We start from the raw sequence: 14917 nt of genomic DNA on the forward strand, positions 1-14917 counted from the left end.
AACAGAGCAGAAGATTAAGACGCCATGGAAGACACCACCTGTCCTTCCAGTGGAAGGTAAGATGTTCTGCCAAGCGATCACCTTTGAACAAAACCTTCCATCGAATATTAAGGCAGCTGCTGACATCACCGACTCCTCGCCATCACCCCGCAACACACACACACACTCATAAAATCCAGACTTCTGTCAAAAGTCATAAAGCTGGGGCTATGGGGTCAGCACCTATACAGCTGCTTTCTTAGAGCATCTGAATTATAACTTCCTATTCCTGGGACGATGCTGGGAAATGCTGAGAGATTTTAGGGACTGAATCCTTATCCACGAAGGGGACATGAGACCTTTAAGAGGCAAGGAGGTGGCCTGATGAGACATCCCAAAATACATCAACCCCAAATAGCATCAACCAAAATGTGACTTCCAAAAATAACCCCACCAGGCCTGTCTGTGGTGCTGGCTGGGAGGAAGGAGGGGTGGGACGGGACCAAGGCTTATACTGGCCCCCTTCCTGGGAGCTGGCCATGCCATCAGTGGTAGCCCCGTACCTTTGTCTTGGGACTCAGCATCCTGTTGCTTGTGGACCGTCACTTTGTTCATATAAATGTACTCCTCATCAGAACCTGCAGAAGGAGGACGGAAGACACAGGCTTCATGTGATTTCACGAAGGGAAAGGGCCTCTAGAGAGAAAGGATGTCCCCTCCACCCCTCAGAGACATTGTCAGCAGCCTGGATTCCAGTAAAAGCATACAACATTTTGAGTTGATTGAAAGAGTCCATTACAGAAAGAGCTGACAGATTTCCAAAAAAAGAAATACCAAATTGCTGACTGTTAGTTTTCTAGCCTGAGGGGAGGGGAGGGGAGGGGAGGGGAGGGAAGGGAGGGGGAGGGGAGGGGAGGGGAGGGGAGGGGAGGGAAGGGAAGGGAAGGGAAGGGAAGGGGAGGGTACAGAAGGAGAGCTTTGGGAATAATAGTCTTAAGTGGAAAAGCACCCATACCTTAAAGATCTGCCTCATATTCCACCAAGCAGAGATTTCTCTGGGTTTCCTAGCATTTTGTTTAAATTGTAAAACATTTCCTATCAGTCATTCTCACCCTAGTCTGAATTACATGCATGGGCCAATCAGAGTGAGGTCTATATAAGATAGGTCACATTCAGGATCTGGAAGTTTAGCTCCCAGGCCTCTAGGTGGGGTGCCACCGTGGGGGCCTGAGCTCTGGGCTTGGAGTGGGGAGTGTGCTGGGATTTGGACCTGCAGCACCAGCAGCTACCTGCTCTACCTGCAGTGGCACAGCCCTTCCCCTCCTTTAAAAACATTTCTGTACAGGCTGTCACCTTCCCCGTGCACGTCTAGGCAGAGAAAGGCTTGGACCCTTTCTTCAGAAGCCTGCAGAGGAGACCGATCTGAGTGTTCCTCCTCTTAGAAATCCTCCTGCATTTCTTTGTGCCTCTTACTTTGCATTTCCTAGAAACTTGCGGCTGATAAATTCCAGTGGCTAGAGATGGTGCTACAGAGCCAAGGAGCCCAATTCAAATCCCTGGCGAAGGAGGCAGTTCAGCGCCAGCCAGTTCCACACCACAGACCGCCTAGACTCCAGCCAGCAGGCCTGCGTCAACAGAGCCCTGAGAACCCAGAGGAACAGGAGGAGGATACGGCTGGATGGATCTTCCTGCATCAGCCCATGGCATTGCCACCCTGGTGCCCAGCCCTGCCAGGACCAGTCAGCCACGTCACCCCTATAGCAAGGGCCGCAGCAACTAATGGGAGGGAACTACAAGGTCTAAACGTAGTTATCCACAACTTGCATACTTCCACTGAGGGGCTGGGTCTGTACCTTCTCCAGAGCATGGCACAGGAGAAAAGCACTCTGCATGGGGAAGCAGGAGACAGGGTAGGGGATGGGGGGGCGGTCCTCGGCCAAGCTCTGCCATTAACAGTAATTCTGAGCAAAACAGCTAACCCGTGTGCCTTGGTTTTCTTGCCTGCATAGTATGGAAAATAACTGTGATGAAATATTGCCTAGTTCTACCTAACTGAAATTTTCAAATGTACAAAACTCAAATGTTAGGGAATTTGAAAAAGTAAGGTAACCTTGTAACTAACAGAGATTAAAAATGACAGCCTAAAACATGGGAAGTAACTCAAAGGCTCAATAATAGGAAAATGGTGAAAGAAACCACGGCACATCAACATAGGTAACAGCAGGTCACCTTTAAAAGTAAATGGATTACCGGCACAACCATTTTGGAAGTGATTTTGGAGGATAATTTAATTTTAAGTGTTCATATTCTGTAACCCAGCATTTCCGCTGCCAGAAATCTATCTTGAAGATAAACTCCAGCATGTAAACAAAATTTTGTTTGAGGGTGTTTACTGCAATATTATATGAGGTTTTTTTTTAAAGAACAAAACTTTAATGCCCACTAATAGGGGGCTGGTTGAACATTACTGTTCATCCATCGATGCACACTACCCACCTGTGAAAAATAACAAAGTAGCTCTATGTCTGCTCTTTACAAAGATATCCAAAAATTACAGTTACAGGATCATGTTTCAGAAAAGCAAAATAAAAAAAAAAAAAAAGAAAGAAAGAAAAAGTATGCGAACCGTCAACACACGGAAATGTGCACAGGCAGCAATTCTAAATGTAAAAATAATGCAAAGCAGAGTACAGAGGCAAACCACAACTACATGAAAATATCCCGATGACACCGATGAAGATCAAAAAACGAATTGAAGGAACGTAAATAGTGTTTAATGTTCATTTTACATTCTTTTCTTTTTTCATACTGTTAACTAAGCCCACACTCCCGTACAAAAGAAAAGAAAAGGCAAGATATTGTTGTTCTTGTTTTAACTGTTAGATTCTGAGCAGGTGCTTCCCCCCCAAGATGGTGATTTGTAAATTGCAGAGAAAGCTGGCACTGGCCGTGTCACGAGGCTGTGTCTCCCTCCTTGGACACTCTGCAGGCCACACTTGACTAGGTGTTGAGTCTCAGTGTTGCTAATCCACTACCATCCAGTTGGTAAGTAAGAGGCTCCCAGGACCATCTGCAATCCTGTGAACTTGGCCCTGGAAAGAGAAGCCTGGTGAGCTGTCCCAGGTCTGGGAGGCAGCAGCCTTGGGCTGGAGAATTTCCATCATCCTCTCATTCATTTTCAGAAGTGCACTGAGCACCGGCACCGTACTAGGTGCTGGGGATACAGCAGAGGACAAAACAGACACTGTCTCTGCCTTTGTGAACCCACCAGATTGGGGGCGGGGGAGGGAGGGGGAGAGGGGGCAGACCCAGATGGGGTAGTCGCACGGGTATGTGGGAAATGACAGCAACTACAGGTATGGTGGAAAGGAGAGCTCATCGTGCTTTGAGCAAGTGTGTGGAGCCTGGGGGAACGACCCCTGTCTGAAGAGGGTGGTGGCGAGGGGTAGGGAGGAGGGTCCCGGACCCTCTCTACTACAGCTGCATAGACTGAACGTTTGACGCATTTCCCACCACAGGGGCAGCCCCTGAAATGTTCCCAGAGTCTCTGAGCAGGGTACTGGGGGGCCCTCAAGGTTAAGACAGGAAAAAATATCGGGCCTCCAATAAACAGACCTCAATCCATGCCTTGACCTTACCACCTAGACGAAAGGCAAAGAGAGTGGAAAATTCAGTAATACACTGAAGATCAGAAAATGGACAATTCCATCTGAAAAGTGCAAACACACACACACACACACACACACACACACACACTCATGCTCTGCCCCAAATGTGTGGAAGTAAGCAACAGCTCAGCCAGTGGAGACCACAGGCTATCTTGAAATGATCATCCTGCCTCCACCTACAAGTCCTGTCAGGCTGAGTTAATTTTCTGGAAGATACACAGTGAGGCAGCCATGGGAAGCTGAGAGAAAACGACCAGTGCTTTCAATTTAAGGGGCTATGGATTCTATCCTGTGCAGCACAATTAGCCTGGTGCAGACTCATCTGGACCGTGGAGAGAGGAGGGGAGCATGATGGTTAGGTCTGCTGGCCCAGGCCCAAGCCTGGGCTCTGCCACGCACGGCCATGTGCCTAAAGTAACTCTCCAAACCTCAGTTCCCTTGTCGGTAAGATGGGAACAACAACTCCCTCACTGCCTTGGGACGGGGTTAGATGACATAATCCAAGTCATTTCATTCATTAAGCACTGGGCTGGGAAATGGAAAGAGCACAAAAAGTGTCAGCTGCTGTTATAACCACTGTGCCATCTGAGAGGGTGCAAAAAAGACCAGAAGGGGAAGTTCGAAAACAGTGGCTATTCATCCGTGGGCACTGACCTGGAGAACAGAAGTGACAGCCAAAGGCCTCGGTACGGCTATGCACGTTTATCGGTGGTCTGGGTGTGCTCTGGGGGCGATTCATACCGGGGTGCCCCCTGACCCGTTCTCAGCAGCTCCTGCATCCCTACAAGCTGCAGAGACCAAGGGTGGGGAAGGCCTGACTTTATGAGAGCAGAACATACACACATCAAGGGTGAAACAGAGGTCACCCTACAGGAAGCCACACTAAACCAGAAAGGGGACCCCACACCGGGAGCTCTGATGGAGTGGTGAGAACCAAGAACCAGGGGTCAGACGCCATCACAGGGGTGTTTCTCAATTCCCAACAAAGGTGTTCTTTATCATTAAACATTCTCAAGTTGGAGCACATCTAAATGGCCTGGGAGTGTGCTCTCTAAAGAATTCCACGATGAGTCCTTCTGTGGAGTGATTCATCCCTCTGTAACTTACCTGCTGTGTAATGGGGATTTCCCATGTGCTCATCCCACCTTTGATGTGCTTCTGACCAGCACTCAAAGCGGGTCGGCAGACGCTCACTACAAAGCTAGGAGGAGCCTAGAGAGCTCAAAGGCAATGAAGGGGCTGCCGGAAAACCCCTCTGATGAAAGGCTAAGGGAGCCAGACAGAAGAGAAGGCTGCCGAACATATAGCAACATGCTTCAGCTTTATGACTTCTCTGATATTCAGACAATAGGAACTAATTCCACAGGGAACGAGAAAAAAAGGAAAAGGGACTTTGAAGTGTAGCCCGGTGGACGCAGGCTGGATGTCAGGGAGGAGTTCCTGACTGTGATGGCCAAAGCAGGTGCACTTCCCTCCCTGGCAAGGATCTGGGCTATTCCTACTGTGAGACAGATGGATTAGATGTCCTCTTACTGTCCCTTACTGTCCCCAAAATATCACTTTCAATTCTCAAACATCCGATATAAAAATAAACTTGACTAAACTGTTATGACTTCACAAGAAGGTTTTTCTTTAAAAAAAAAAAAAAAAACTGTGCTAGAAATGAAACCATATGTCCACAAGAAGACTTGTACAAGACTGTTCAAAGCAGCCTTATTATTCATACTAGCCCAAATCTGCAAACAACCCAAATGTCCATCAACAAGTGAACGGATGAGCAGATTGCAGTATATTCGCAGAAGGGAATACCATTCAGCTATAAAAGGAACTATCGATACAGTCCACAGCACGGAGGGATAGGGGCCAGACCCAAAGCACAAACCATCCAATTCCATTTATATGAAGCTCCAGAATGGGCAACGCTAATCCATGGTGGTAGAAATCTGAAAAATGGTTGCCTTGGGGTGGGGATAGGGAGGAATTCTTGCCCTGGGAAGGGGCAAGAGCGAATTCTCTGGGATGATAGAAATGTTCTATGTCTTAGTTTGGGTGGTGGGTACACAGGTGTATACAGCTGTCAAGACTCACTGAATTGACTCCTTAAGATCTATGTACTTGACTGGATACAAAATCTAGCTCAATTAAGAAGATAGAAAAACAATGAACTCACAGTTCTGTGATTTACAAAGCCTTAAAACAATGTTTTCCTGTTTTCCCTTGGGCTGTATGACACTGGGCAAGTTATTGACACTCTCCAGGCCTCAGTCTCCTCATCTGTAATAACAGCACCAACCTCACAGGGGTGTCTTGAAGACGAAGCCCGTGCAATACATGTGCAGGCAGGAACTGCTCAATTAAGCGTTAGCTATTATTATACCAGTTTATTATCCCTTCTCTACTTTCAACCATAAGGAAAAGTGCTCTTCGTGGGCTACTGTGTTGAGTGTTCAGAAACTCCTGGGGCTGCCATACACGTCCCATCACTCTTGCACTGTTGTTACGGGCTGAACTATGTCCCCCTCAAAATGCATAAATTAAGTCCTAACCCTGAATACCTCAGAATGTGACTGTATTTGGAGAAAGTGTCTTTAAAGACATAATTAACGTTAAATGAGGTCACTGGGGCGGGCCCTGATCCAGTATGAATGGTGTCCTTATAGGAAGAGGAAATTTGGACACCGCCATTCACACAGAGGAAAGATGGTGTAAAGACCCAGGGAGAAGGGGACCATTTACATGCCAAGAAGAGAGGCCTCAGAAGGAACCAACCCTGATTTTTAGCCTCCAGAACTGTGACAAAGTGAATTTCTGTTGTTCAGCCCAGTCTGTGGGGTGTCATTATGGCAGCTCTAACACACGTACAACCATCGTCCTGCTTCCACGGGGACCTCTTTACTAAGGCCCCGGCCACACTCACTGCTGCTTTTGGTGTAAAGCCGGAGGAGCTCGGCCAGGCCACTCTTCTTCACCACAGCTGTGCTGCTCAGGTTCTCTTGGTCAAGAATCCTGAGGAAGTCATCCAGCTCTGTCAGCAGCTGCTCCAGGGCTAGAGACAGAAAACAGAAGAATCCCTTATAGCAGCTGCCTTCTCTCCAAAGGCGCAGCTCAGATACACCTCCGATCCCACAGCACCCCATGACGGACCCCCTGGTCTCCAGGGGAGGGGCCCAGGGTGAGGCCAGGCAGCACATGGGGGGCCCAGCCAATAGGTGCAATTCCCAGTGCCAGCGTCGCTGGGGAGAGGCAAACAGGCCCTTGGCTTCGAGATGGACAACCTCGGCCAAAGCTGCGGTCTACCCTTTGCTGGAGTGACGGTGGCCAAGGTGGCCCAATCAAGCCTATCAGGCTGTGAGAATCTGGTAACAGGATTTTATTCCTCAATAAAGGCCAATCAAAACAGCTCAGGGTCTGGGGAACTTGAACACAGATCAGACCCGCAACCATCAAAAGAAATGCTGTGGTTGACCCAGTTGTTAATCCTTTCCCCAAGGATGGGGAAACACAGAGTCACTTCAGGGAGATGACACAGTGATTATTCTGTCCCCGCAGGAATATGGACAACCTATCAAAAGCCACACTTGGACAAACAAAACCTTTCCCTGAGATTCTTCAGTGACTGAGCCACCTCAATTGCCACTAGGCCAGCATCACTCCCAAGCTGGTTAAGGGCTGTGGTGCCTCGGATCTAGTTGTCAAATACGCCTCTCTCAAGGGCCACCGTTATAGAAGCACTGGCCAATTTCTAGCTGGAAGTACACTGCAGAAACATTAGTGCAGCGGGCAACAGTCTAGGTGCAGGGCCTTCCCCATTACCATTGTTGTTATTATTGTTAATAACCTAAATCTCTATTAAGACTAGGATGCGGCATTCACTGGTGGGGTCCTCACCTTGGCGCTCCCTGCCCAGCTGGCTCTCCAGAATATGCTCATTAATGGCAGCGGCTCCTGGAGGGTCTAAACAGTGCTTTCCAACCCTGGCTGCATTGGCATCACCTGGAGAGATTTTATAACTCCTGATGTCTAAGCCGCACCCAGACTGATGATATCAGAATCTCTGGGAGCGAGACCCAGGAGTTATTAGGTCTTAAACCTCCTCAGGTGATTCCAATATGCAGCCAACGCTGAGAAGCGTGGGTCTAAATGTAATGCTAGGGGCCACACCTGAGGGCCCTCCTTCCAAGACAGCAGCCAAGACGCCCAGAGCCGCCCTCCGCCACCTGCTGCTGGAACTCTGAGCGGTCACACAATCTCTCCAAGCTCATTCCCTCATCTGTAAAGTGGAGAAGACTGTGTGGGCCCTGCCCATCTCACAAGGTTGGTGTAAAAGACAAAATCTGTGAAGCTCTTCACAACCATGCTTGTGAAATGCTATGCTAACCACACAAAGAGCTTTGTCCTCATCGTCTCCCCCCATCCTGTGACATCATTAGTTACTTCTTATTCTCCACCAGTAGTATTTGTCTCTAAGCTCCCCTTCAGAGAAAAAACAAAACCTTGCACTGTAACATTCCCTACCCTACCATGTAAGGGGGAGGAAGGAAAGGAAGGTCACCTCCTCAGAGCAGCCTTCCCTGACCACCCTCTCCAAACTAGATATTTCTTATCATTTTCTAACTCAGCATCCATCTCCTGCTTTCATAGCCTAATCACAACTTACTAGCAATATGAATATACAATATTTTTTTGAATACACAGTATTTTTAAAATAAGATTTTAAAATGAGCAATATCAACAATGAATGAAATAACAGTTTTATTTATTTGCGCATTTTTAACATGTATTTTTGTCTTCCTCATCCTGGTCTAGTCTGTTAGCCCTGAGACAGAACCACACCTGTCTTGCATCTTTGGCACCTCACACTGTTATAAGTGTTGAATGAATGTTTATGGAAATAATGAATAAAGTTATTAGGTACCTATTAGCTCACAAGAACTCTAGGAGGCAAGCAACATTATGCCCATTTTGCAGATGTGAACCTGGTGGCCTAGAGAAGACCCATAACGGCCCACATGGCCCATGACAGAGAGCTGGGTTTGCTGCCTGACTCCAAGGCCGAGCTCTTGGCAACACCCCACCTGATGCCTCCATGTAGGGCCTTCTTCCAGCATCCCCCAAAGGCCTGGCGCCCCAGAACTGAACCAGAGCCCCTGACTATCACCTAACCCCCTCATTATAGAAGCCCTTATACTCCCCTGGTTCTAAGGGAGAGCCCAGTGTCCTGTTTCTGTTCAAACACCCGCTTGGCTCTTAGTGGGGTAGTAGCCTCTGACTCCATTCCTGAAAAACCAAACTCCCTGGAATGAATATCGCCACTGACTGGGAGAGAGCTGGAGGAAGGGAAAGGGGAATGAAGATGCTTATTTCAGAAGAAAGCAGTGATAACAGTACCAGCGCACGTGACTGTCAGATCAAATAGCCAGCTCGCTCAGATGAGTGGGTGCTGCCTGTCGTAGATCAGACCACTCTCTCCCTGCAGGGAGAAGGTCTGAGAGTACTGCAGAGAGAAACAGCAGAGAAACCTCCTCTCTCCCTCTCCAGTGTCCTGGTAAAGGATGAAGAATCAAGCAGGTCCCACAGAAGTCTACGTGTCACTTCCCCTCTGGCTTGTCAGAAGCCAAGTGAAGGTAAAAGACACCTTCACGTAGCCAGCGGCCCAAATGCTGCACGTGATACGTGTTGGCCCGTGCGCCTAGAGGTTGGATGGAAGATGCCCTCATCTCTGCCAGAGAAGAGATGAGCAGATGGTAAGTGATAGCCAAGGCGAGGCAAGAAAGAAGCCACATGAGGTAGTTCTGCTTGGGAAAGAGCCATGGACCAACAGCAGAGTCTCCTGCCCCGTCCTTGGGTATTGAGAAGAACACCCCAGGGAATCTCCAAGAGGCCAGTGGCTTCTGCCCAGTTTACTTAAAATTGATTAAACCCTTAATGGGGTGAATTTTGAAAGAGCACCAGCAAAAGCTCCCAGAGCCCACCGAATCAGCATCCGGCGAGACCTCACAGTGTGCCCAGCACTCAGCTGGGCCCTCAGCCTCAACTTACTGGGAAACTGGAAAGGAGATCTGGATGGCGTGGTTCCTGCCTTTTGCAAGCTTGTTGGCGGGACAAGACCAGCACAGGTGAAGTGATTAACAGACCAGGGCACACCACCAAAAATTCAAGAGTCAAGCAGCTGATATCAGACAAGAGGTTTAAGCCTGGAAGGTTTCTGGGAAGAGGCCCTCGTAGAGTAAGGCCTTAGGTTGTTTTTTGTTTGGTTTTGTTTGATTTTGAACAGTTATTCATGAGTTTCCAGTTGGCTGCAGAAACTCAACAGGCTGAAAGCAATGAGCTTAAAGAAGTCAAACTGGGGGACTTCCCTGGTGGCGCAGTGGTTAAGAATCCGCCTGCCACTGCAGGGGACACGGGTTCGATCCCTGATCCGGGAAGATCCCACATGCCGCAGAGCAACTAAGCCCGTGCGCCACAACTACTGAGCCTGCGCTCTAGAGCCCGCGAGCCACAACTACTGAGCCCGTGTGCCACAACTACTGAAGCCCGCGCACCTAGAGCCCGTGCTCTGCAACAAGAGAAGCCACCGCCATGAGAAGCCCACGCACCGCAACGAAGAGTAGCCCCTGCGCGCCACAACTAAAGAAAGCCCGCACACAGCAACAAAGACCCAACGCAGCCAAAAATAAATAAATAAATAAAATTTTTTAAAAACAGAAACAAGTGAATTAAAACGAGACACTAGAAAATATTAAAAAAGAAAAAAAAGAAGTCAAACTGGGGGAAAACAAAGGATAAATGACTCTGAGGCTTGAACTCAGTTACAGTGGATAAGGAAAGTGAAAGGGCCTCGCAAAACAACCAGGATCTCAAGCTGCATGTTTCCTGACCTCCTGAACTCCACTGCTGCTACTCCCGCCAACAAAAAAAGAAAAAAGCACGAGAACCTCAAGTGTCTCTTGCTTCCACATCCTCAGCTATTCCCAAAAGCTGCCTGATTCCTGGAAAACAGCCTTGTTTATTTTTATGTGAGCAAATACATACCAAGCCAAAGGATGAAAAGCATCAATGCTCGGCTCTGGGGAGACAAAGGTGACCCTGATGGGGTCCCTTGCACTTCCAGGAGCCCCATGCCTGGAACTAGGGCACCAGGGAATACACAGGATAGAAGTGATCCCCGGACATCTCCAAGGATCGGGAATGCACCGAGGAAAGAGACGAACTTTGGGGTTATCAGGGAGAGGAATTTGTAAGCTGGCCACTGAGGATGAAGAGGAGCTCACCAGGAAGAGGCAGAGGCATTTCAGGAAAAGGGAATGACGCTCAGAAGAAGACTCAGATGCTGAAAGCACACGGGTGTCTGAGAAACCACGAGTAGCTCGTGTATCAGGGCAGAGCATGGGGGCAGGGTGGGTGGGCCTTAAAGGAGAGAAAGTGCGCTCTGCGGCCAGAACTGCAGACTTAGATCCTGTGGGCAGATCATAAGGGCTTTACTTGCTTTGCTAGGGAGTTCGTGCCTCATCCTGCAGGCAGGGATTCTGGGCAATGCCGTGGAGGCGACCATGCTATGCTGCTCTTCAAGCAGGCTAGAAATAGAGTAACTCTGCCAGCTGTGGGCAGGACGATGGAAGGGGACCAGGGGACAGGAAGGGGAGGCAGGGAGGCCAGTGAGATGACTGCATTAGCTCAACTGAGGAAGATGAGGGTGTCACCCAATCACAGCGGCTGGGGCCATGCGGGGCGCTGCACCCCACCACCTCCACTTCTCCCAAGCACTCTGCAAGTGCACAGCGGGGGGAATGGGCTCCTGAGCCTAGATTACAACCTAACTCAGTCACATCTGCAGTTAACAGCGGCACTGGGGTTCAAGTCCAACTGTGAACAAGTCCAAGTACTTGCTGTCTGCCGACCACCCTGGGGAAGTCAGAGAGGTTGACCTGGATCATGGTCTCTGCTTCCCAAGGTAGCAGGGGATGGGATGGAGGGGTTGGACTTGAGACATGTGACAGGTAGCAGCCATGGGCCACTAGATGCGGAGATTGTAAGAGAAGATGCCCAAGGGTGGCTGAGAGCTGCAGAATACCATCAGACACACGGGCCTGAGGACACTGCAGTTAACTGGGCATCTGTGGTCCCTGCTGCTGGGGAACTGATGGGCTAGGCCGATGGGAAAGATGGGAAGATGGGGAGTGCTGAGGAAGCAGATACCCTCCTTCTCCTCTAAAACAGCTGAGTTAGGTGAAGGGTACGCACCAGGGTTGAAGAAACACAGGACCGGGAACCAGAGGGAGTCATGAAACCCAGAGGTCATTTCCCTTCCTCTCTGGATACACATCATCCTTCAAGCTCCGTCCAGGCCCCGACTCCACAAAGCCGCACCCATGACCGAGGACACTCAGCTCTCTTGCCAGCTCTCGTCCCTAGACTCCTCACGGTCAAAGTCAGTTGTTCTCAGTTGTCTCATCTGTATTCTGGGCTAGGCCTGAGCCCTTTCTGGTCAAGGGTCAGCCTTCGTAGGTTCGGGCCTCTGACAAGGCACTAAGCACAGCAGAGGCCACTGACGCTCCTGCCATCACACCCCCTGGGGTCCAGCTACAGGTTCCCCCGCTACCCCAAAGGAGAGCGTTCCTGTGAAAACCTTCGTAACCCGAAGAGGCATAAAGTGCAGCAGCTATGGTCTTATTCTGGAAAAAGGAAACTCCTCTTTGCATGGATTTCAGTCAGCGCAAGCAGGTATTCATGTAGGCCTTTCATCAAAGCCAAGTGGCGCGAAGCAAACTTTGGAAAAGCAGGGGAAACCGAGAGCTCAGGCTCTTGGAAGTAACAATAAAAGCACGGCCCCAATGTGCGCCAACCCTGGTGACGTTTTAAAGCCCTTAGAGCTCGCAGGGACGGGCCATCCCTGGGAGGAATGCGGCCATTTCATTGAGGCTCTGGAATGCACTCGTCCCAGTTCCCTTCCCCCATCACCCCCACATTGCTCATTTTGGTCTCTTCCTCATCCTCCAGTGGAGGGAGGGAAAAATAAGTGTGCTGTTCATCGTGGAAACTGTAGGCCCTTGTGCAGGCTTTCCATCCTGGCTCTGTTAAAGTTCAGAGTTGTCTGCTCACGGGCAGACAAATCATCAATAAGATTCTTGTTCAGGACTTGCAAGGCCCACGCAGAGCTGGACGGGTCAACTGCTCGATTCATTGTCCTCGGCCCCGGCAAAGCTCTGCCTCCAGATGACCTCCTCCCCCAGTTTTTCTCATCTTGAGGCAGTCCTGCTTTTTGGTCACTAGGTTCCCAACCATAAATGTCTTCCCAACATGCCAAAAAAGCTGCTCCTCGTGGTTCCCCCGCTGTTTTACACACACATTTTTATTTATTCAGCTGCGTTTGCTGAAGACCCATGATTGAGGGTGATTTTCCTTCCAAACATGAAACTAAGCAGACCTGTTCTTTAAGTATAAAGACACGCATCCCCCTCCCTGCTCCAATGGGGTTCCGAACATTGAGCCACAGGGCATATTATTTGCATGAACCCGATTGCTGGGGACCAACCGAAGCTATGAAGCTGGTGAAAGTTTCTGTGACAAGCAACAGCACCAGGTGGGTTGCAATGAAGAGCAGAAAATGCCAGCAGATTCATCCTGATCATAGAGAACCGTCAAGTTCTCAAGAATGAGCTTTTGGAAAACATGCCCCTTTACTCCACCTAAAAGGAGACCTCCCCCCACTTTTAGGAGGCCCAATCCCCCTTTCTCTAAAAGTGCCAAATGCCACGTCAGCCTTTACCAAGTACCCGATGTACCGATGGGTATGTGCCAGGCAAATTGATAGGAAGTGGGTTTCTTTCTTTCTTTTTTTATGGTGGTAATACACACATAACTTTACATTAATTTACCACTTTAGCCACTTTAAAGCTTACAACTCAGCGTTACCATGCCATGCAACCATCACCACCACTACCTAGTTCCAGAACTTTTTCATCACCTGAAACATAAACTCATTAGGTTGTCGCTCTCCATTCTTTCCTCCCCCAGATTTTCTGCTTTCTGACTCTGTAGATTTGCCAATTCTGAATATTTCATGTAAATGGAATCATATAACATGTAGCCTTTTGAGTCTGGCTTCTTTCACGATGCATCATGACTTCAAGGTTCATCCATGCTGTAGCATGTATGGTATTTCATTCCTTCTTATGGCTGAATAATGTTCCCTTGTATGGATATACCACATTCTGTTTGTCCCTTCATCATTAATGAGGAAGTGGGTTTTTTTAAACAAAAATAATTTTTTAATTGGGCTGTAACTTACATACAGCAACATCCTCTGTTTTTACTGTATAAAAATCTAGTGTTTTGACCAACACACTCAGCTGTGGCAACTACCACCACAATTAAGATACAGAACAATTCCATCACCCAAAAAGTTCCTTTGTGCCCTTCTGCAGGTGACCCCTTCTCCACTCCCAGGCCCTGGCAACCTGCAGAACCTTTGGAGTCTGGCTCCTTTTACTGAACATAAGGCATTTGAGATTCGTCCATTGTTGTTACATGTATGAGAAGTTTGTTCCTTTTGATTGCTGTGTAGTATTCCATCCTGTGGCTGGAGGAAGCCCATATGTCTCCATATATTAAGAGATCTCTTCTCTGCTGGGTGCTTCTGCACAGACACACCAGTTTCTCATGCTCTTGAAGGCACCCTCCTGCTGACTTTCAAGGGCACTCCTGCTTTCAGGACACCGAATGGAAGACCACTCAGGGCCATGCATACAACAGATAAAGCAGTGATTCTCAGCAAAGGCTGCATATTGGAGTCACCTGGGGAGTTAAAAAAACATTCCTGATGCCTGGGTCCACCCCCAGAGCTCCTGCTGCAATCGCTCTGGGTGTGGTCTGGTCCTCAGGAGTTTTCAAAGCTTCCCAGGTGATTCTACTATGCAGCCAAGGTGATGAACCACAGAGATAAAGGTGTGATGATTGCTTCATGAAGTCTTTTTACTTTATAAAATTACTTATGAGGGGCTTCCCTGGTGGCGCAGTGGTTGGGAGTCCGCCTGCTGATGCAGGGGACATGGGTTCGAGCCCTGGTCTGGGAAGATCCCACATTAAAAAAAAAAAAAAAAAAATTACTTATGAGTCCTTAAAAAACAAAGTTCCACAGTGCTGCTACATAACTCAATTCTGATTTCACATGGAGAACTTTCTAGGTTCATGCTTGTTATATCAAGTCAGATACATTTGAAAATATCTCTTTTTCCCTCCTAACATCTTTTCCCTTCTGGACAGTGAGGGTG

The 14917-nt window shown here is 48.6% G+C and overlaps 1 protein-coding gene across 8 annotated transcripts in view; it reads right to left on the reverse strand.

The window, feature by feature from the left end:
• AFAP1L2 (actin filament associated protein 1 like 2) overlaps positions 1–14917 on the reverse strand; it is a 97254-nt gene that overhangs the window by 31030 nt on the left and 51307 nt on the right. For all 8 annotated transcript variants that reach the window (XM_068548610.1, XM_068548615.1, XM_068548612.1 and 5 more), the window contains exons 2-3: positions 6565–6693; positions 543–617 (exon numbers count right to left, since the gene is read on the reverse strand). In XM_068548610.1, the coding sequence (XP_068404711.1) occupies positions 543–617; positions 6565–6693 (204 nt within the window). The remainder of the gene's footprint in view (positions 1–542; positions 618–6564; positions 6694–14917) is intronic.

The sequence above is a fragment of the Eschrichtius robustus genome, chromosome 7 (genome assembly GCF_028021215.1).
Source record: "Eschrichtius robustus isolate mEscRob2 chromosome 7, mEscRob2.pri, whole genome shotgun sequence".
Classification (NCBI taxonomy): domain Eukaryota; kingdom Metazoa; phylum Chordata; class Mammalia; order Artiodactyla; family Eschrichtiidae; genus Eschrichtius; species Eschrichtius robustus.